We start from the raw sequence: 19,831 nt of genomic DNA, 5'->3' as shown, positions 1-19,831 counted from the left end.
TGTTTCACTTTCACGCACATATGAGCTGATTAAAAACATATGTCCTGGGTCAGGGGAACCTTAATCCTCGAAGTGACATCCTTGCTCTTTAGCACTTCTAAGAAATTCATTGCAACAATTTTGCCAAATGGATATTTAGTTTGACTTTTTTTTTCACTGTTGTTGCTTTTTTGGTCATCGATTATAGATCCAAGTAAAAGGAAATCCTTGACAAGTTCAAACTGTTTTCATTTATCTAAATGTTGATTATTGGTCCAACTGTGAGAATTGTTTCCTTATGTTAAGTAGTAATCCACACTTGGTGTTTATCAGTAAATGCTCTAAGTCTTCTTTATTTTCAGTAAGCAAAGTCGTGTCATCTGCATGTTGAAATCCGTACAGAACTCAATAGTCTTTGACCTTTGTCACTAAGTACTTCATGTCTTGTTTTCAGCAAGCAAGATTGTGTCATCTGCAAATTTCAGGTTGTTAGTTGAGTCTTCCTCAAATTCTGATGCTAATTTTTCTTCATAAAATCTGGTTTCTTGGATCATTTGCTCAGAACGCAGATTGAATAAAGAAGGTAAGAGGACACAACCTTAACATATGCCTTTTCTAATTTTGAAACCTGTTACATTCCCTTGCTCTGTTCTAGTTACTGGTTCTTGGTCCTCTGTGAGCACAACTAAATATTCTAGAATTCCCATTCTTCTCAATTATATTTGTCATTTATTGTGATCCATATAGCCAATACCTTTGCACAGAATCCCCTGGAGAGCATTAAACCTCAAATTGATGCCCCATGTCAAGTTTCTTATTCCGTAGATCAAGGGTGGGTCTAGGACTTCATAAGTTCCAGTTGATGCTTATGGTATTGGTATGAGGCCACATTTTGAGAAACTCTGTTTCTAAGTTTTGTGGGGTTGTTTGGGGTTTGTGGGTTTTTTATGCTTCTAAGTTTTAATTTTGAAAAGTCTTGCTGTAAAGAAATCTGCTGTTGTCTCCATGCTCTGTGTATCCTTGGCCAGATTGCCTTGGGCTGGCTGGACAACCCAGAGCACTATTCCTCAGGGCATTCTCTGGAGAACACTGCGATGAAGGTATATTTACCTCTTCCATTTTTTTATTTATCTCCTTCTCCTGAGTCTTTCTCTGCTTTTGAGTTGAGTTCAATGGCTTTTAGAGGCCCTGATATGTGTCTGGTACCTTCAGTCTTGGGAATTGTCACAAAGAGTAGGGCCCTTTTGCTTTTAATTTCTCCATGTCCTTTCCCCTACATTTACCTTAAACCTGTCCTTGTCCTGAAACTAAGTCAATAAAGTAGGTGTGATGCTCATTTGCTGTGATTGTTTGTACCAGGCCCACTCCAAAGCAGCGAGGGCACTTCCTGTGGACAGGGCAGTTGCATTGGTGAGCCTCGATTGGGTGGAAAGGAGCTACAACCAGGCTTCCCCATTGTAGGAGAAATGGGCCCAGACAACATCTCTCAAACACTAATGTATATTTGAATCACTGCAGGAACCTCTAAGCATATGGTCTTATTAGATCTGCATGGAGTTCAAAAGTCTGCATTTCCACCCAGTTCCCATATGATACTGATGGTGCTGTTCTATAGAATATATTTTGAAAAGTAGGTAATGCTCTACTTTTCTGGGAAGCAGGGGACCTATACAATTATAGTAAAATATACTCACTTATCTCAAATTAACTCTAGAGTCCCTGTTGTTGTTATATGCTGTCAAGTCAGTTCCAACTCATAGCAAAATTATGCAGAGCAGAACAGAGCAGAAATCCTGCACTGTCTTTACAATTTCCTCTGCGCTTAAGCTCATTGCTGCCTTACTCTGCCAGTCCTTCTCACTTAGGGATTCCCTTTCCTTTCACGACCTTCTTTTTTTTTTCATGACCTTCTAAGTGATATCTTTTCCCAGAACTAATTCCTTCTAAACATGCCCTCAGAATGTGAGAAAACGTCTCAGCATCGTTGCTCCTAAGGAACACTCTAGCTGTACTTCCTCTAAGACAGACTTGTTTATTCTTTTAACAGTGTAAGATATAGTTAGTATTCTTCGACAACACCACAATTCAAAGATATCAATCTGTCTTTAGTGTTCCTAGGTAGCACAAAAGGGAGCTCTGGTGACCTATTGGTAAGAAGCCGCCCTGCAGTACCAAAGACATGAGGCTCAAACCCACAAGCTGCTCCACAGAAGAAGGATGGGAAATCTCCTCCCTTGCAATTTACAGTCTCTGAAAACTTGCTAGACCATCAACTGTGGATCAGTTCTGACTCCACAGCACACAACAAACACAGGTAGCACAAAAAGTCACTACTATGTTTGCCTGCAAAGCAAAAAGAAGTTTGAGTCCACCTACAGGCAGCTAAGAAGAAAGATCTCCTGATCTATTTTTAAAGTTCAAGTCATTAAAAACTCAGAAGAGTTTCTTTCTGGTAGTTCTATCTTTTCTTGAGAGGGGTGCATTGCAGTCTCCAAGTACTATAGTAATGTTGTCTATTTCCTTTTTCAGTTTTGTTGATGTTTGTTTTATATATTTTGCAGGTCTTTCATTTGGTGCATAGATATTTATTATTGCTATGTCCTCTTAGTCTATTGACCCTTTAAACAGTATGTAAGTGATCTTCCTTATCCTTTGTGATGGTTTTTGCATTGAAATTTCTTTTATCAGAGATTAATATTGCTACTCCTGCTTTTTTTTTCGGTTGCCACTTGCTTGGTATATTTTTTCCCACCATTTTATTTTTAGTCTTTCTTTCTTTGTCTTCATTCTACAGGTATTTCTCTTGTAGACAACATATTGATGGATTTTGGGGTTTTTTTAATCCAATCGGCTGCTCTTTCTCTCTTCAGTGGTGCATTTAAACCATTCACATTCAGTGTGATTATTGATAGGAAAGGTTTTATTGCTATCATTGTGTTCAATTCTTTTTTTGTATTGTTGCTAGTTACTTTGGCCCATCCTGCTTTCTATGGCACTTCTGTAAAAAGGACATCTCTCAGTGTTTCCTTCAATCCTGGCCTTGTTTTTACAAACTCCCTTAGGTTCTGTTTTTCTGGGAATATATTGATCTCTCCTTCAAATACTGGGTACAGTATTCATCGTTGACAGTTGTGTTCTTTGAGTGTTCAATATGTGTCACTCAACAAAGATACTGAAAATTTAAACCACACTTTAAACCACTGTGATCTCGTAGATATTTATAGGCTAATACACCCAAAAAGAAGCACAGTATACCTTCTTCTCCAATGTGCACAGAATGTTCTCAAGAACAGATCACGTTTAGGTCACAAGGCAAGCATCAATACATTCAAAAACGTAAAAATAACACAAAGCATCATCTCAAACCACAATACTACAATATTAAATTAATAACAAGAGGATAAAGAAGAAAAAACATCATGCATAAGAGATAAAAAATGAAATTAAAAAGTTTCTTGAAACAAATGACAATGACAACACCACTTATCAAAACCTCTGGGAAACAGCCAAAACAGTAATCAGAGATCAATTTATAGCAATAAGCAAACACATCAAAAGGCAGAGAAAAAAATGACCATTGACTCTCTAACCCAAAATCTCCAACAAATTGAAACAGCAAGAAAGCCCAACACCCTCTAAAAATACTGAAATTATAAAAATCAGAGTATAAATAAATGAAATAGAAAATGGAAAAACAATTGAAACCATCTACAAAACTAGAGTTGGTTCTTTGAAAAGGCAAATAAAATTGACAAACCACTAGCAAAACAAAAGAAAAGAAGAAGACACAAATAATCTGAGATAATAAGAGATGAATCAGGCAACATCACAATAAAAACAACTAAAATAAAAAAACTAATAGTAGAGTGTTATGAAAAACTATACTCAAACAAATATGAAAACCTAGAAGAAATGGACAAATACTTAGAAATTCACCTCTCTAAACTGACACAAACCTAAATTGAACATATGAACAGACCCATTACAAAGAAGAATTTGAAAAGGTAATAAAACAACTTCCAGCCAAATAAAGCCCTGGACCAGATGGTTTTACAAGTTAATTTTATCAAACATTCAGAAAAGAACCGTCACCAATTCTACATAACCTATTTCAGAAAATAGAAAAAGATGGAATTCTCCCAGATCTTTGATACCAAAGCCAGGTAAAGATACCATCAAAATAGAAAACTATAGGTCGATATCTCTTATGAACATAAATGTAAAAATCCTGAATAAAATACTGGCCAATAGAATCTAATGATACATGGAAGAAATAACTCACCATGACCAAGTGGGATTCATAAAAGGTATCCAAGTATGGTTCAACATGAGGAAAACCAATCAAAGAAATTCATCACATTAAGAAAGAACATGAACTACATGATCCTTTGATTCAGAAAAATATCAATTGATGCAGAAAAGGCCTTTCATAAAATCCAACACCCTTTCCTGATTGCAACACTCAACGAAATAGGATTAGAGGGGAATTTCCTCAACATAGTAAAAAGTAAATACATACACCCGAGAACCAACATTGTTCTCAATGGAGAGAAGTTAAAGGTGTTCCCTTTAAGAACAGGAACTAGGCGAGGATGCCCACTATCACCTCTCTTATTCAATATTGTATTGGAAGTCTTAGTGATAGCAATAAGACAAGAGAAGGAAATAAGAGGTAGCCAAATTGGCAAAGAAGAGGTAAAATTGTCTCTGTATGCAGATATGATAGTATACTTAGAAAATCCCTTTAGCAAGAAAACTACTGGACAGAGCTGACCAACTCAGAAAAGTGGAAAGATTAAAGATCAACATACAAAAATCTGTTGGATTTCTCTACAGTGACAAAAAGAATACAGAGTTGGAGCTAAGAAAAGCAATACCCTTCACAATAGCTAATCACAAGATTAAATACTTGGGAGTAAATCTAACCAAAAGCACAAAGGACCTATTCAAAGAAAATTACAGAACATTACTACAAGAAACAAAAAGAGACCTGGAGAAGTGGAAGAATATCCCTTGCTCATGAATAGGAAGACTCAATATTGTGAAAACGGCAATACCACCAAAGGCAATTTACACGTTCAATGCAATCCCAATACAAATACTAATCCCATTCTTCAACGAGATGGAAAGGCAATCTCCAAATTCATTTAGAATGGAATGAGGCCCTGAATAAGGAAAGCACTCCTTGAAAAGAGAAACTAGGTAGGAGGCATCTCACTCCCTATTTCAAATCCTACTACACTGCTATGGTGGTCAAGACAGCATGGTACTGGTACAATGACAGACACATAGATCAATGAAATAGAACTGAGAGTGTAGAAACCAGCCTATCTATCTATGGCCAACTGATTTTTGACAAGGAAATGAAATTAGTTAAGTGGGGAAATGTCAGCCTTTTTAACAAATGGTGCTGGCAATATTGGAAAACTATCTGTAGGAAACTCAAGCAAGATCTACACCTCACTCCATACACAAAAACCAACTTAAAGTGGATCATGGACCTATGACTAAACCAAGTAAAGAAAAGCTTGGAAGAACTCTAGAAGTCCTAATCCACAGCATAAACAGTCTTCCAAGCATCCTGGAAAATCTACAACCAGGAGAAGATAAAGTAGATGAATGGGACCTTCTATGAATCAAATCCCTATGCACGTCCAAAAACTTCTCCAACAGGGTAAAAAGGGAAGCCACAAACTGGGAAAAAGTATTTGGTAATGACATGTCAGGTAAGAGACTTACATCTAGAATTTATAAAATATTCAAGCACCACAACAATATAAAGGTAAACAATCCAATTGAAAATGGGCACAGGATATGAACAGACACTTCATCCACCAAAGAAGACATTCAGATGGCTAATGAACAAATGAAGAAATGTTCAAAATCCCTAACTCTAAGAAAGATGCAAATCAAAACAATTATGAGATATCATCTCACCCCAGTAAGAATTTCAGAATTTAACAGAACAGCAATCAACAAATGCTGGTGAGGTTGTGGAGAAAGTGGAACCCTTATTCACTGTTGGTGGGAGTGTAAAATGGTGCAACCACTATGGAAAGCAGTATGGTGCTTTCTCAAAAAGTTGAAAATAGAAATACCGTTTGACCCATCAATTCCACTACTGGGAATTTACCCTAAAGAAGCCGTAATCACCACACAAGCAGATATACGCACACCCATGTTTATTGCAGCTTTGTTCACAATAGCAAAGAGTTGGAAACAATCTACATGCCTATCAACAAACGAATGGATAGAGAAGCTGTGGTATATTCACACAATGGAATACTATGCTGCACTGAAAAACAAAGAACTCATGAAATATTATTCAATATAGGTGACCCTGGAGGACCTTATGCTTCGTGAAATATCTGTCACAAAAGGACATATACTGCTTAGTGGCTTGTAAAATGGGACTGACATCGGGGTTGAGGGGTGACTGATAAAGATGGGATAAATTACATGTATTGCATTGAAACAGATGGGGGAGAGAACTGTTTAAAAGAGATATCTGATTAGGTATTATTGTCATGACAGGAGTCCAAAATGAAGGCTGCATAGTGGAGTGGACTTGGGGGAAGAGATTGTGTAACAATGAAAGAATTTTTCTTTTACTTTTCAAAGAGAAAATAGAACTTTGGGGAGGGATAGGCAGGGGGAAAGTGCAACAATGAATGAATGGAAATTTAGTTAAAAAAAAACAAGAATTCAGAAGAGCTCAGCTCTACACAGGTGGGGTCACCTAGTTGGAGTCAACTTGCCAGCAACTGGTTTAATGACTACTTCAGAACAAAAGCCTGCCTCAGTAAGAGCCTGCCTGCCCAGTGTTTGAATTCAGACTCTAGGAGCGTCCTCTTGGGAGAGGTTTTTAACTTTTCCAACACCCAGTTTCCTTTCTATAAAATGAAGCAAATGGGATTTCAGGCAGCCAATGCTCTGATAGCATGTAGTCCATTTCCCACCTCCCTTTTCTCTTTAGTGAGTATGCCAAATAAAATTTCTTTTCTTAAAAAAATGAAGTTAATGATCCCTAACAGTAGTTTGCAGTTACTACGAGATTTAAATGAACTGATGTGTTCAGTGCCCCATTGTATCCAGTGAATAACTTCCCACTAGTCTTCCTTCTGGGAGTTTTCCCCAGCCCACACTTGATACCCTCAATCCACTTTCTAATGAGTCTAGTGAAGTCCCAGGTCACTTGCCTGCTTACTGGCTATTCTGAGGCTCCTCTAGCCCAGGAAAGAAGGGCTTTCGAGGAGGGTTCTTGTTACCCCTTCTTTCCAAGAACTTCGTAAGCTCGGGAGTTTGAGGTGGTGGTTGACACTGAGATGTATCAAAATGATCCCTTAGATCCAGAGACACAAAGTTCACAGCATCTACCTTCATTTCATAAATGAGGAAGCTGAGGCCTAGAATTTCACTCCAGGTCCTTGGAGCTCAGTGCTGCCTTGCATCTATCTCCCCTTATTTGAACTTCTGTATCTAGTCCTGGATTCCTGTTGAGGAGGGTACAGAGGAGAAAGAGGTTCCAAAACTGTCAGTGAAACTATGCTCAGAAATAAATACATGCTCATCCACTTTACCTAGGTCAGGCCTGCGCTCTTACTGAGGCAGCTCCACTCTGCCATGGCCAAATTCAGGCTTATCCATGATTATCAGGAAGATATGGCTGAGCTCACTAGAGGCTCTCCCCACCACTTCTGAGTAACTCTGGTGACTTGCTTCCAGCCCTCCTCTGTAAGTCTTACTGCACCCGTCTCCTCCACTCCTGCAGACCATACTGTGACATGGAAAATGGAGAAGCTACTGGAAGGAAAAAAGCAGAGGAAGCAAAGGGACAAAGAGGTCGAAGTTCCCTGACACAGGGTCTGCAGCTGTGCCCAGCCCAACGGAAGCTGGGGGCTAGTAGTCAAATTGGGTGATGTTTGAGCTACAGGTTCCTCTTTTGTAAAATAACAAACCTTTGACATCTTGAATAGTCTGCTTAACTACATATTTGCCCCTAGATTACAGGCAAATGTTTTCCTCCTAATTTGCTTCTTCCTAGATCTGTGGTTTCTGCTGGGTGCTGCCACACCCCACCCTATTTTAGTGGAAATCTTCTGTTTTGAGCTCAGAGACTCAGTTGAGGAAACATGATCCTGGGGACTGCCTCACTTCCAGTTCCTCACAAAATCATCAAGAGAGCACCCATAGAAGGACCCTTTCTTCATTGGTGATGGGCCATCTTGCAGGCACCCAGGGACTTTTAAAATCTCTCTCAGAAACAAGTTCTTTTCTACCCCATCCCACAGTGAGATGAGGGTTTATCTTTGGCTAACAAGGAAGTCAGGATGATGGAGGACATCAGGTGAGGAAAGGACAATGAAGGCAGAAGGCCCAGGAGTAGGGCAGCTGCTGGATAGTGAGGAGGCTGCAGGAACTTGGACAAGTGCATCTAACAAGCCTGGACTAGTCTTTCCTTCAATCCTCAAAAGGGCCAGGTATAGAGGAGGAAGGCAAATGGACCGCAGGAAAATACCAGGATCATTGTATAGCTCCAAGGCTGTAGGCAGCTCTGAGCACACCATGACAAGATTGCCACAACTCCAAGGCTATTTCCTTGCACCCTCCATGCACCATAGTCCCCTTCTATCTGCCGTTCTGCCTGAGGATGACTCTATGTATTGTCAGATCCTCATGTTCCTCTTGCATTTATAGACTTGAATTGCTCAGGGTGACTCAAAGTGACCCAACTCAAAGTGACAAAGTTGGGACATCGCTGACCCTACCCCCTAGGCCAGATCTTGGTCTTTTGATTTGTGTGATGTTGTGAAGGGGCAGTAAAGAGTTCTAGACTAACAAACCTTTTCCATGACAATGCACAAATGTGTGCAGCTCAGGTGTGCTGCCCAGCCATGGGAGCTAAAGGTTCAAAGGCAGTGCTGTGGTCAGGCCATATAGGACCTGGTCTGTCACCCTGGAGGATGGGGAAACTCTCGTGCCAGGATTCTGTATTAACCCTCTTGCTATTAAGTTGACACTGACTGAGACCATCTCTGCACTGGGAGCACCGGAGACTTCCCAGTCCTTGTGCGGCTTGAGATCTTTCAAGAGTCAGGCCCAAACTGTGATGAGTGCTACAGGGGAAATGAGCAGGAACTCATATCCTGGAGCTTGGTCCAGTATGGAAGTGGACTTTGCACTGAAGGAGGAACAGGATGCAAACAGTAACGATCCAGAACCATCCTTCCCATGTTTTCTGTAGCAAATAGATGGGCACAGAGATGTCAGGCAGAGGGCGCTCTGCATGCAAAGGCCACAGTGGAGAGGCCTAAGAGCGAGAGAAAATGGAGAGGCCTGAGTTCAGCCATAGCTCGAGTTGCGGCTGAGTGAGGAGGACAGTGGGAGGAAATGGGATAACCTTGAACACTGGCCAGAGTCCCCAGTCTTCTGTCCTTCACTGGCAAACAGGTGGTGCTGGAAGCCTCTCCCCCATCCTTCACTTTACCAAGCCTCACCTCCCCAGGAAGCCCTTGGGGTTGCTCAGTTCTCACACCTGTGTAACCTGCATTTCTAATGCAGTGATTTCCCACCAAGAATTTCTGTTTTACCATCTGTCTGATGAGCATTTGGGAACTTCTAACATCCTTCTCAGCACCAGACACATACTCAGTGTTAGGCAGAAATCAGTGAGATTTAAACTAAGTTGACTTGCCCACCACCTAAACTCCAGGAGTCCGCAGGAGGTAGAGGGCTATCTCATGGAAATGTGAGCAGAAGCTAGCCCCCCAGGCAGAGGGAACAAGTGGATTAGTGAACACAGCATGCATGAATGGCTTCAGGGCTCTGCACAAGGACAGCATACCCTAAGTCTCCTCCACAGTGAGGTGCAGAACAAAGAGAAACAGGGAGGGGTGCATCGGTGATAGGAGGCCCTGGGTGGTTTCTGTCCTGATTTCACAGGTCCACTGAGCAAGCATCTCCCTGATGACATGGGTAACAGTGCTCTAGGGAGGCCTGGTGAGGTTTTGGGGTGAAAGGGCTTTGCTGAAGGGGTGTGATTGGGTGCAGGCAAACAAATGACATAACTATTGTTTGCAGCATGGAGAATCTGTTCATCAACCGCTTCATGCACATGTTCCAGTCCTCTTGGAGCGACTTCGCAGACTTTGAGAAAATCTTCGTCAAGATCAGCAATACTATTTCAGGTGAGGATGACCGCAGGGGCTTCTTGTGGTGTGTGGGAAAGGTCTGCCATTCTCCTGTCTGAAACTGGCCTAGATGTTAGCAAAGGTTGGCTCCACCACCCCTATTACTGTCCAGCCAAGAAGGAACAGGCCCGCAGACCACCTTCATCCAAGGCAGCTCTGGCACCCCGCAGCAAATTGTGTTACTTGTAGCCACCTTTTCCCCACAGAGATTCAGAACTGGTCTCCCTTAATCTCATTTTATCATCAAGCATGTCCCAAATGGTAGGTTCTTTCCCCACAAGAATCGTTTGTGATGATTTTTGAACAGAGGAGAGGCACAATGGAGCTTGTTTTGAGAATTCTCAGGAAAGGGTTCCAGTGGGCCAGGATGTGTTTGCTTAGATGACGAGCAGAGTCATTAAAGTCATGACACCAGAAAGACAAGGAAGCAAATGAAAAACATTGAGTCAGGGAAGAGGAATATGCTATAAGGTAATGATCAAATATTGAAATTAAATAGCTGCTGTTCTTGTTGAGTAGTGTCGAGTCAGAACTGAACCAGAGTTGACCCTTCAGAGGGTAATCAGAAGTAATAAATTGCACGGGAGGAGATGGCCCACCCCTCTTCCGAGAAGCAGCTGATGGATTAGAATCATGTGCCTTCAGGATTGCAGTGCAGTTCCTTACCACTCAGCCACCAGAGCTCAATAAACTAACTACATTAATTAGTTATGATTCCTTTTATACAACAAAATGTATATGAAAACCAATATATAGTTTGTTCATATCACAATATAAGAAAAATAATAAATAAAAGACCAGAAAAAGGTGAGACAGAAATGAATCAATGTTGAAATAGATGGGGAAAGCGTGCCTTTGCAAACCCCTACCTGTGACACTTCTCTCCTCACCTTCCATCCTAGTTACTGGGGAGCCTTCCGCAGTGGGCTGGAAGGACTAAGTTCTGAAAAGAGGGAGTCACAGGCCAAGCAGCTAGCTCAGCATGGAGCCTGTGACCCAACTATCAAGGAGCACTGTGAATATCTGGAGGGAGAAAGCTCTAGCTGCGCTCTGTTCAGCGTTTCTTTCCCTCCAGAGCGAGTCATGAATCACTGGCAGGAAGACCTCATGTTCGGCTACCAGTTCCTAAATGGATGTAATCCTGTACTGATCCAGCAGTGCAAAAAACTACCTGAGAAGCTCCCAGTAACTACGGAGATGGTGGAGTGCAGCCTGGAGCGACAGCTCACTCTGCAGGAGGAGGTTGAGGTAGGTAGGCCCCACTGGCCACAGACTGCAGCCAATGCCAGAGGTCCAGCTCACCTGGCCTCAGATCTTCTGTAAACAAAGCATACTTTCTGTTGCACAGTGCTGCCCAGCTCCCGGACTCAATATCCTGGCTCCACTGTCTGGTTGATGGTGAAATTGGGGGCCCGAAGTAAAATCGATCTTTCTTTTACCTTTTTGAGGTCTATGTCAACAGGGTGTCCTGGTTGTGGCTGTCTATATCAGATTACATTCTTCACAGTGCTGACATTGGAAACATAACTGTTTGTTGCTATAGAATCCATTCCAACTTGCGGTGTCCCCATGTGGACCAAGCAGCACTGTACTGCATCGTGTTCAAAGCTGTAACCTTTCTGAGACAGATCTCCAGGCTTGTCCAACGCACTTGTCTGGGTGGGTTTGAGCTGCCAGCATTTTTGGCAGTTAGTTAAGCACTTAACTGTTTGCATAACCCAAGAATTACAGAAATAGAATAACAATAGTTCATTGAAAGAGAAGCAGTTCTCTTGGTTACCTCAAACATGGTGACAGGCTTCCCATGCACTGTCATCTCATGCATACTGACTATCCTTGCAAAGTTGGAAAACTGGAGAAAGTCAAGCCCCACACCAGAACAAAAAAGAGGAAATGGAGAAGTGCTGGAATTTTTACTTCAGGATATGAATCTACTGCTGCCCTCCTCCTCTCCTCATCTCTTTTCAAAGGGATTAGGCCATCTCCACCTGGATCTGGTGACCAAGTAATTTCCCTGTTTCACATCAGTTGTCTTCTTCCTATCAGCCCAAGAGAATTAGGCTCCCTGCCATCAGCCCTGTCCCACCTGCCCGCAGATTCCTAAACAGGATTTCCATCACCCTGTGCTGCTTGCTTAGCTCTTCCGTGGGACCCACTCAGTGAGGGATGGACAACATTGCCTGTGAGCACATCTCCAGGAGTCACCTGTCCCCCTGACTTTGTGGTGTCCCCTGACCAGCTAAAGTCTGCTACGTGTTCAGGCAGTCCTCACTCTCTCCCCCCACACTGGCTCAAATTCTAGCCCATTTCCAGGTCCATGGCAACTCACACCACTCACACACAGCAATCTGTTGCTGATTTATGATTAATATCAATTCAGAGGCTATAGATTTCAAAAAGTCAGAAAATCTCAAATTGGAAGGCCTGAGTAGGCATTCTGTACACTCCTCACACACAGCAAAAAAGTCCTTGCACTTCCCTAAAGTTAGCATCTGGGCACCTCTGTGACAATGGCTATCTTTCCTTGAGCTGATATGGCCCCTCATGGTGTATATTCAGTTGTTTCTGTAGTCAAGAGATAATTATCTCTGCTACATGGCTCAGATCTCTGACTGCAAAAGTTAGCACAAATCTTCTATTTCCTCTTCTTTGCCTCTGGTTGTTGGGGCATATATCTGAATGATAGTGATATTCACTGGACTTCCTTATATGCATACGGATATTATCCTGTCACAATATTGTATTTCAAGACAGATCTAGAAATGACCTTTTTAACTATGAAAGCAATCCCATTTTTCCTCACCTTTCTCCAGCATAGTAGATAATATGATCATCTGACTCAAAATGTCCCATGCCAGTCCATCTCATCTCTCCAATACCTAGTACATCAAAATTTATGTGTTTCATTTATTTCTTAACAATATCTAGCTTTCCTACATTAGTGGTTCTCACAATTCATGTCCCAATCATTAGTGTCTGCTTACAACTGTTCCTTCTCCTTTGTGTTTCCATATTTGAGGGCTCCACCTCAGTTGCCCTAGCTGCTAGTCTAAGTGTTTTATTGTACAGAGGATTTTCAAAGGCCTGCTATTTCAGAAGTGGATGACCAATCCTTCTTCCTAGTCTATCTTAATCTGAATGCTCAGATTTAGAATAGTATGTGACAAACAAGCACTTTATGGAAAAGAACAGATGAAAGATATTTTCCCAATTGTAGAAATAACCAATAGTTTCAGTGTTGTCTCCTCCCGTGACATGAGTGTCTTGACACACTCATTTCCCTGCTTCACCAGCATTCCCTTCTACTCCCACCTACTCCCTTCAACACCTATCTCCCACTATCCAGCTTTTGATATGATAGCTTATATCTCAAGCTTTTGGGGCTTCTGTGATTCTAAATGCTTCACACTGCTGCCAGTTTTTTTATACTGTGACCAGTGCCTCTTGAGTTTAGGAATCTCTACGTCCAGATACCAAGTATTAGTATCAGGGAAGACATCCTATCCCTGACGGTTCTGAAGAAAAGTCCTTTCCCTTGAATTACTGCTCCTCTCTCTTCCAGTTGCAACACATTGTAGTAAAATGAAATACTTTCCCAAGGGAGAGTGATATGTCCCGTAGATCTAGTGTAGAGTGTTGTTTTCTTGGCCCTTAGAGCTCCAAAGAATTGCAGGCTCCACCTTGAACTGCAGGCTTCTAGGAAGCCTGGGTGTACCTGTGTTGGGGAAGGGAACTGAGTCCCCATCTCCTGCGCCTTGTTTTGCCTCCTATACATCCTCAGCCTTTAATAAAGATTGAAGCTCAATATTAAAAAAAAAAAAAAAGCTTCTCACCATTGGGCCGATTGGCAGCATCATGATAGATGGTGAAGAGATTGAGATTGTTAACAGCTTAGTTTGCTTTTCTCCACAATCAACACTCTTGGCACCAACAGCCAGGATATTAAAAAGTTAATTGCATTGGAAAAGTCTGCTGTCAGAGACCTCTCCAAAGTACTGAAGAGCAACAATGTCAGTCTGGAGACTAAGGTGTGCCTGATATAGGTCATGATCTTTGCAATAACTTGCTATGCATCAGAGAGCTGGACTAGGGATGATAGAGAATTGATGCCTTTGAGCAGTGGTGTTGGAGTATTGAATATACCATGGACTGCTAAAAAACAAGCAGGTTCATCCTAGAGAGTGGTAAACCAAGCTGTTCCTTTTAGGCAAGGATTCTGAAGCTTCATCTGATATACTTTGGACATGTTGCAAGGAAGGGCCAGGCCTTGGAGAGGGACATCATCCTTGGGAGGGTGGAGGGACAGCACAGGAGAGGAAGACCCTCGATGAGATGGATTGATTCAGTGACTGAGGTAATGGGGAAAGGTGTGTCAGAGACAATAAGATTGGCACAGAATAGAGCAGGACTGTTGTACATAGTCACTATGATCCACAGGTGACTTAACAGCACATACATAACTCTAGCCCTACACACACCCTCATCTCTTAAATGCGTATCACCCCATCTCTTACGTACACCACATCTTTCCATCTCTTACACCATGCCAGCCCTCACCCCCCCATATCTGAAACACACATCACTCCTCCTTCTTGCATATCACTCATCAGTCACAAATGTATCACCACCATCCCTTATACATATATATCACCCCTATCTCTTACGACATTACTCCAGGCATCATGCGCTCGCTCTCTCTCTCTCTCTCTCTCTCTCTTTCTCTCTCTTTCACACACACACACACACAGAGACACACACATACACACACACCCCCCATCATCATCATCCCTATCTTATATATATTATCCTATATCTCTCTCCTTTCAGTCTATTTTATGATTTAAATGAGATTACTTAGCAGAGAAAATTGGTTTTCATTCAACAATCCATATGCATTATGCTTCATGGCATTGATCATATTCTCCCCATATATTAGCACTCTTCCCACTTCCTCTCTGTTTCTTGTTTCCATTCATCCTTCTTTTCTATCCCTTCTTTCCTTCTGAGCTTGATCACTAGGCAAACACTGCCAATTCATTTTATTGTGTTGTTGTTGTTGTGTGTGCCATTAAGTCAGAGCTAACCCATTGCTGACCCTTAGTGTGTTTTCAGAGGCAATAAATTGCATGGGAGGAGATTGCCCATTCTTCTCCCACAGAGTAGCTACTGGATTTGAACCATGGGCTTTTGTGATTGCAGCACAGTGTCTTATCCCTAGGTCACCAAAGCTCTCTAATTTGATCTCTATGGTTAATTTTTCCAAGTTTGTCCTTCTCTGGTCTTACTGGTAAATAGGCCTATTTGTTGTTTGGTTGTAAGTTGAGTCTTGGAGGGGTGATTTAATCTACAGGCTTGAAAGATGACTAAGAATACCATAGTTTCAGAGGTTCTACTAGTCTTTGTCAAACCAATAGGTCAGGTCACCCCATCTCTTACACATACACACAAATATACATGTACTGTTCTTAACTGGTGTCTTGTGGTTAACTTATGGCCTGAAAAATTTGAGGCTTAAAAAAATATTTACCTTCTATTTTATGACGTTGATTACAACCCCCACATTATATCTCCTTAAAAAAATATTTACCTGTAAAATTATTTATTGGAATAAAAATAGATATATTTTACCTCTATTATTCATTTTGATCCACTGTCACAGTTCCTCAATATTGTTTTAGTTCTTTGACAAGGTACAAGTACAAAAAAATCAACTCAAGCTTGTTTAACTGAAGAAATGTATTACTAGTTTCAGGTGCAGCTGGATCCGGGGCCTCAGATGATGCTACCGGCATTATCTCTGTTTCTCAATCCTTTTTCTTTGACTCTTCTCAGACTTCATGTATTTTCACCAACTTACCAATCACAACCTTTTCTCATAAAGAAAAAACATTTTTCCAACACTTCCAGCAAATGTAATAGATCAGATTCTCATGGACCAGGTTTGATTCATGAAAGAATTCCCTGAACCAATCTGTATGGACAGGAGAAAATAGTACTTTGAGCAGGGTGACTGCTTTTAATCAAAGATAAGATCTTTAAAAACAAACCAAAAAACCACCAAACCTCACACTCCCTGCCCTTATATCAGAACTGACACATAGCTGACCTCCCAGCAGGTTTTCAGAGGCTGTAAGTTGCAAGGCAGGAGATTACCCAACTAGCAGGAAAGAAGACTGATACCTGCCACAGAATTCTAGAAATGACAGGCTGAGAGACCCACAAAACTGGGGCCCAGGGAAAGGAAGCAACTGGAATAACAATGAATTCCCAGGGCTTTATTTCAAGGTCTGAGTCCCTAGCACCTCTCTTTATCCTGTTACTCATCATGGTAGCCAGGCTATGTTATCTGAAGACTTGACTAGTAGCTGTTTCTTTTAACAGATGGTGATTATGACATCTACTTGGAAAGTCTCTGTTTCTAGCTAGACAGTGAGGCCACAGCCCGCTAACCTAAGGATCTGTATGTGTCTACCTTTTTTACTCTCCCTCTGCCTCCTGCTGTCATCCTGGTCCCACATAATCCAGGAAATACTGCTTAGAGTTCACACCTGATTTTCAATTACCTTGGAGTGTCTGCAGCAGTCTGTGAGGATGATGGCAGCTGCAGAAGCCCTGTGAGGCATCCTCATAGCTCCAATTCACCTCCACTCTTTTCTCAGCAACAAGCCGTCAACAGCCTTATTGGGTTGATAAGAATGTGTCTTGTCACCCACAATTGTATTTCTGCAAGAGGAGTCATGTTGTTATGTGCCGTTAAGTCACCTGTGACTCATAGCGACACTATGTACAACAGTTCTGAAGCCTGGCCTACTCTTAGCCAGTCTCACTGACTCCAACACACCTACCTTCATTACCCTAGTTACTGTATCAATACATCTCATCCTGCATCTTTCTCTCTTGGGCTGTCCCTCCACTCTTCCAAGCATGATGTCCTTCTCCAAGGACTAGTTCCTCCTTGCAACGTGCTCAAAGTATGTCAGGCGAAACTTTAGAATCCTTGCTTCCAAGGAGTAGGCTGTTTTCAACTTCTCCAGGATGAACCTGTTTGTTCTCCTAGCAGTCCATGGTAGAGAGTCAAAGACATGCATATATTTCACTTGCACTTCTGTTGGCCCATCTCTCCTAACTTGGTGTATAGCTGCTACTGAGTTTGACCTCCTACTGAGGGTGGCCCTATACACAACAAAACGAAATGCTGTCCAGCCCTGTGCTATCCCAGAACTGGCTGCAGATTAGACGGCTGTGGTCCATAGGATTTCACTGCTTGATTTTTAGAAATAGATTGGTAGACTTTCTTCCTAATCCAATTTAGACTAGAGGCTGTGCTAAAACATATTCACCATTATAGCAATAAATAAGCTACCTGTGAAAGACAAGTGGTAGCTGTGCAGAAGGTTCATGTGATGGGAATCAAACCCAAATCTCCCATACAAATAACAAGAATTCTACCAGCGATTCGCCAATGCCCTTCCAATGCTTTCAAGTTTCTTCTAACATCACAGACTCTGACACTTACCTTAGCTTAGACCTACAACAAGTCCTTCCATCATAACTTGCATGAAACAAAAATGGCTTTCCCAGTTATTCCACTACTAGAAATATACCCTAAGGAAATACAACTGAGACACAAAGATTTGTATGCCAATGTTCATAGCAGCATTATTCACCACCGCAAGAATGTGGAAACAGCTCACATGTTCAAACACAAGTGAGTGGATTGAGAAATTGTGGAGCATTCACACAATGGAATACCATGCATCACTCAGGAGCAATTATTTTAAAAAATACTACATAACTTGGAGATAGTAAGTGAACTAACTTAGTCTCATAAGGATAAATACAGCAATAAGACCATTATTGTAAAAGTAGAAGGATAACTAATAAAACATGTATGGGGACCCAAGTAGGGAAGGGGAGAGAGTAGAGAAGTGAGGATGAGTAGGGGAGAAATTATAAAGTTGCATAATTTGGTGGGTGTAGGAAGGAGGTAAAGGAAATGGGAAAGATCAAGTGGGGATCTGAAAAGACATGGTAATGGTAGGCATAGGCCAATGATGATTAATTTTCTAAAACAATGCATGGAGATTGTATGAAACACAATGTGAATGAAGAATAGTATGAAACACAATGTATGTGAACTTTGTAAGCCAACCAATATTAAATAATTTTTTTTAAAAAGCTCCCTGGCCTCCTACCTGAACTACTCCTATTTTAGCCTGATCTTGTTGTTGTTGTTATGTGCCGTCGAGTCACCTGAAACTCATATGTCCAACAGCCCTAAACCTTTCTCTATACCATGCCAGTCTTATTGTCTCTGACACACCTACCCTCATTACCCCAGTCACTGAATCAATCCATCTCATCGAGGGTCTTCCTCTCTTGTGTTGTCCCTCCACCCTCCCAAGCATGATGTCCCTCTCCAAGGACTGGTCCCTCCTTGCAACATGTCCAAAGTATGTCAGACGAAGCCGTGCCTCCAAGGACCAGCCTGGTTTTTAACCCTCTCCAGGATGAACCTATTCATCCTCATAGCAGTCCATGGCATATTCAATACTCTTCTCCAACATCAAAGCTCAAAGACATCAATTCTCCTTCTATCATCCCTAGTCATTGTCCAGCTCTCTGATGTATTTCAACAAACAGATGCTTCCCTAGATGTGTTCACCAATTGTACCAAGAAATGTGGAGGACAACCACCTGGCCAAATAACTGGAAGAAATCTATATTTGTTCCCATTCCAAAGAAAGGTGATCCGACAGTGTGTGGAAATTATTGAACCATTTCATTAATATCACAGGCAAGCAAGATTCTGCTAAAGATAATCCAAAAACAATTGGAACAGCACATCAACAGAGAACTGCCAGAAGTACAGGCTAGGTTTAGAAGGGGTCATGGTACTAGAGATATTGTAGCTAATGTTAGATGGATATTGGCTAAAAACAGAGAGTATCAGAGCAATGTTTATTTGTGTTTCATTGACTATGCAAAGTCTTTTGACTGTGTGGATCACAACAAACTGTGGCTAACTCTGAGAAGAATGGGAATCCCAGAACAGTTGATTGTGCTTAGGCGAAACCTATAATTGGACCAGGAGGAATTCATCAGAACTGAGCAAGGAAACACTGCATGATTCAAAATTGGGAAGTATGTATACCAGGGATGTGTCTTATCCCCATATCTTTTCAATCTATATGAAAAACATTATCACCAAGGCTGGGCTCTATGAGAAGTGTGGCATCAGGATTGGAGGTAGATTCATCAACAATCTGCATTACGCAGATCACACAATCCTGCTTGCTGAAACTGCAGCAAAAGAAAACAAAGATTCTTACTACTGGGCTGATTGGGAGCAACATGATGGATGGTGAAGAGTTTGAGATTGTAAACAGCTTTAGTTTTCTTGGCTCCACAAACAACCTTATCGGCACCAGGAGCCAGGAAATTAAAAGATATATTGCATTGGAAATGTCTGAGGTCAGAGACCTCTCCGAAGTACTGAAGAGCAATGATGTCAGTCTGGAGACTAAGGTGTACCTAATGCAGGCCATGATCTTTACAATCACTTGCTATGCATCATAAAGCCTGACCTTGTTGTTGTTGTTGTTGTTATGTGCAGTCGAGTCATTTGCAACTCATAGTGACCCTATGCACAACAGCCCTAA

General features: G+C 41.6%; 1 protein-coding gene across 3 annotated transcripts in view; it reads left to right on the top strand.

The window, feature by feature from the left end:
* Positions 1-19,831, top strand: part of ALOX5 (arachidonate 5-lipoxygenase) — a 110,997-nt gene that overhangs the window by 60,483 nt on the left and 30,683 nt on the right. For all 3 annotated transcript variants that reach the window (XM_006897720.1, XM_006897718.1, XM_006897719.1), the window contains exons 5-6: positions 10,060-10,166; positions 11,245-11,417. In XM_006897720.1, the coding sequence (XP_006897782.1) occupies positions 10,060-10,166; positions 11,245-11,417 (280 nt within the window). The remainder of the gene's footprint in view (positions 1-10,059; positions 10,167-11,244; positions 11,418-19,831) is intronic.

This window comes from Elephantulus edwardii, unplaced genomic scaffold, assembly GCF_000299155.1.
Source record: "Elephantulus edwardii isolate Elephantulus edwardi_28Jun2011 unplaced genomic scaffold, EleEdw1.0 scaffold00213, whole genome shotgun sequence".
NCBI lineage: Eukaryota > Metazoa > Chordata > Mammalia > Macroscelidea > Macroscelididae > Elephantulus > Elephantulus edwardii.
This window is presented reverse-complemented; position numbering and strand designations above follow the sequence as displayed.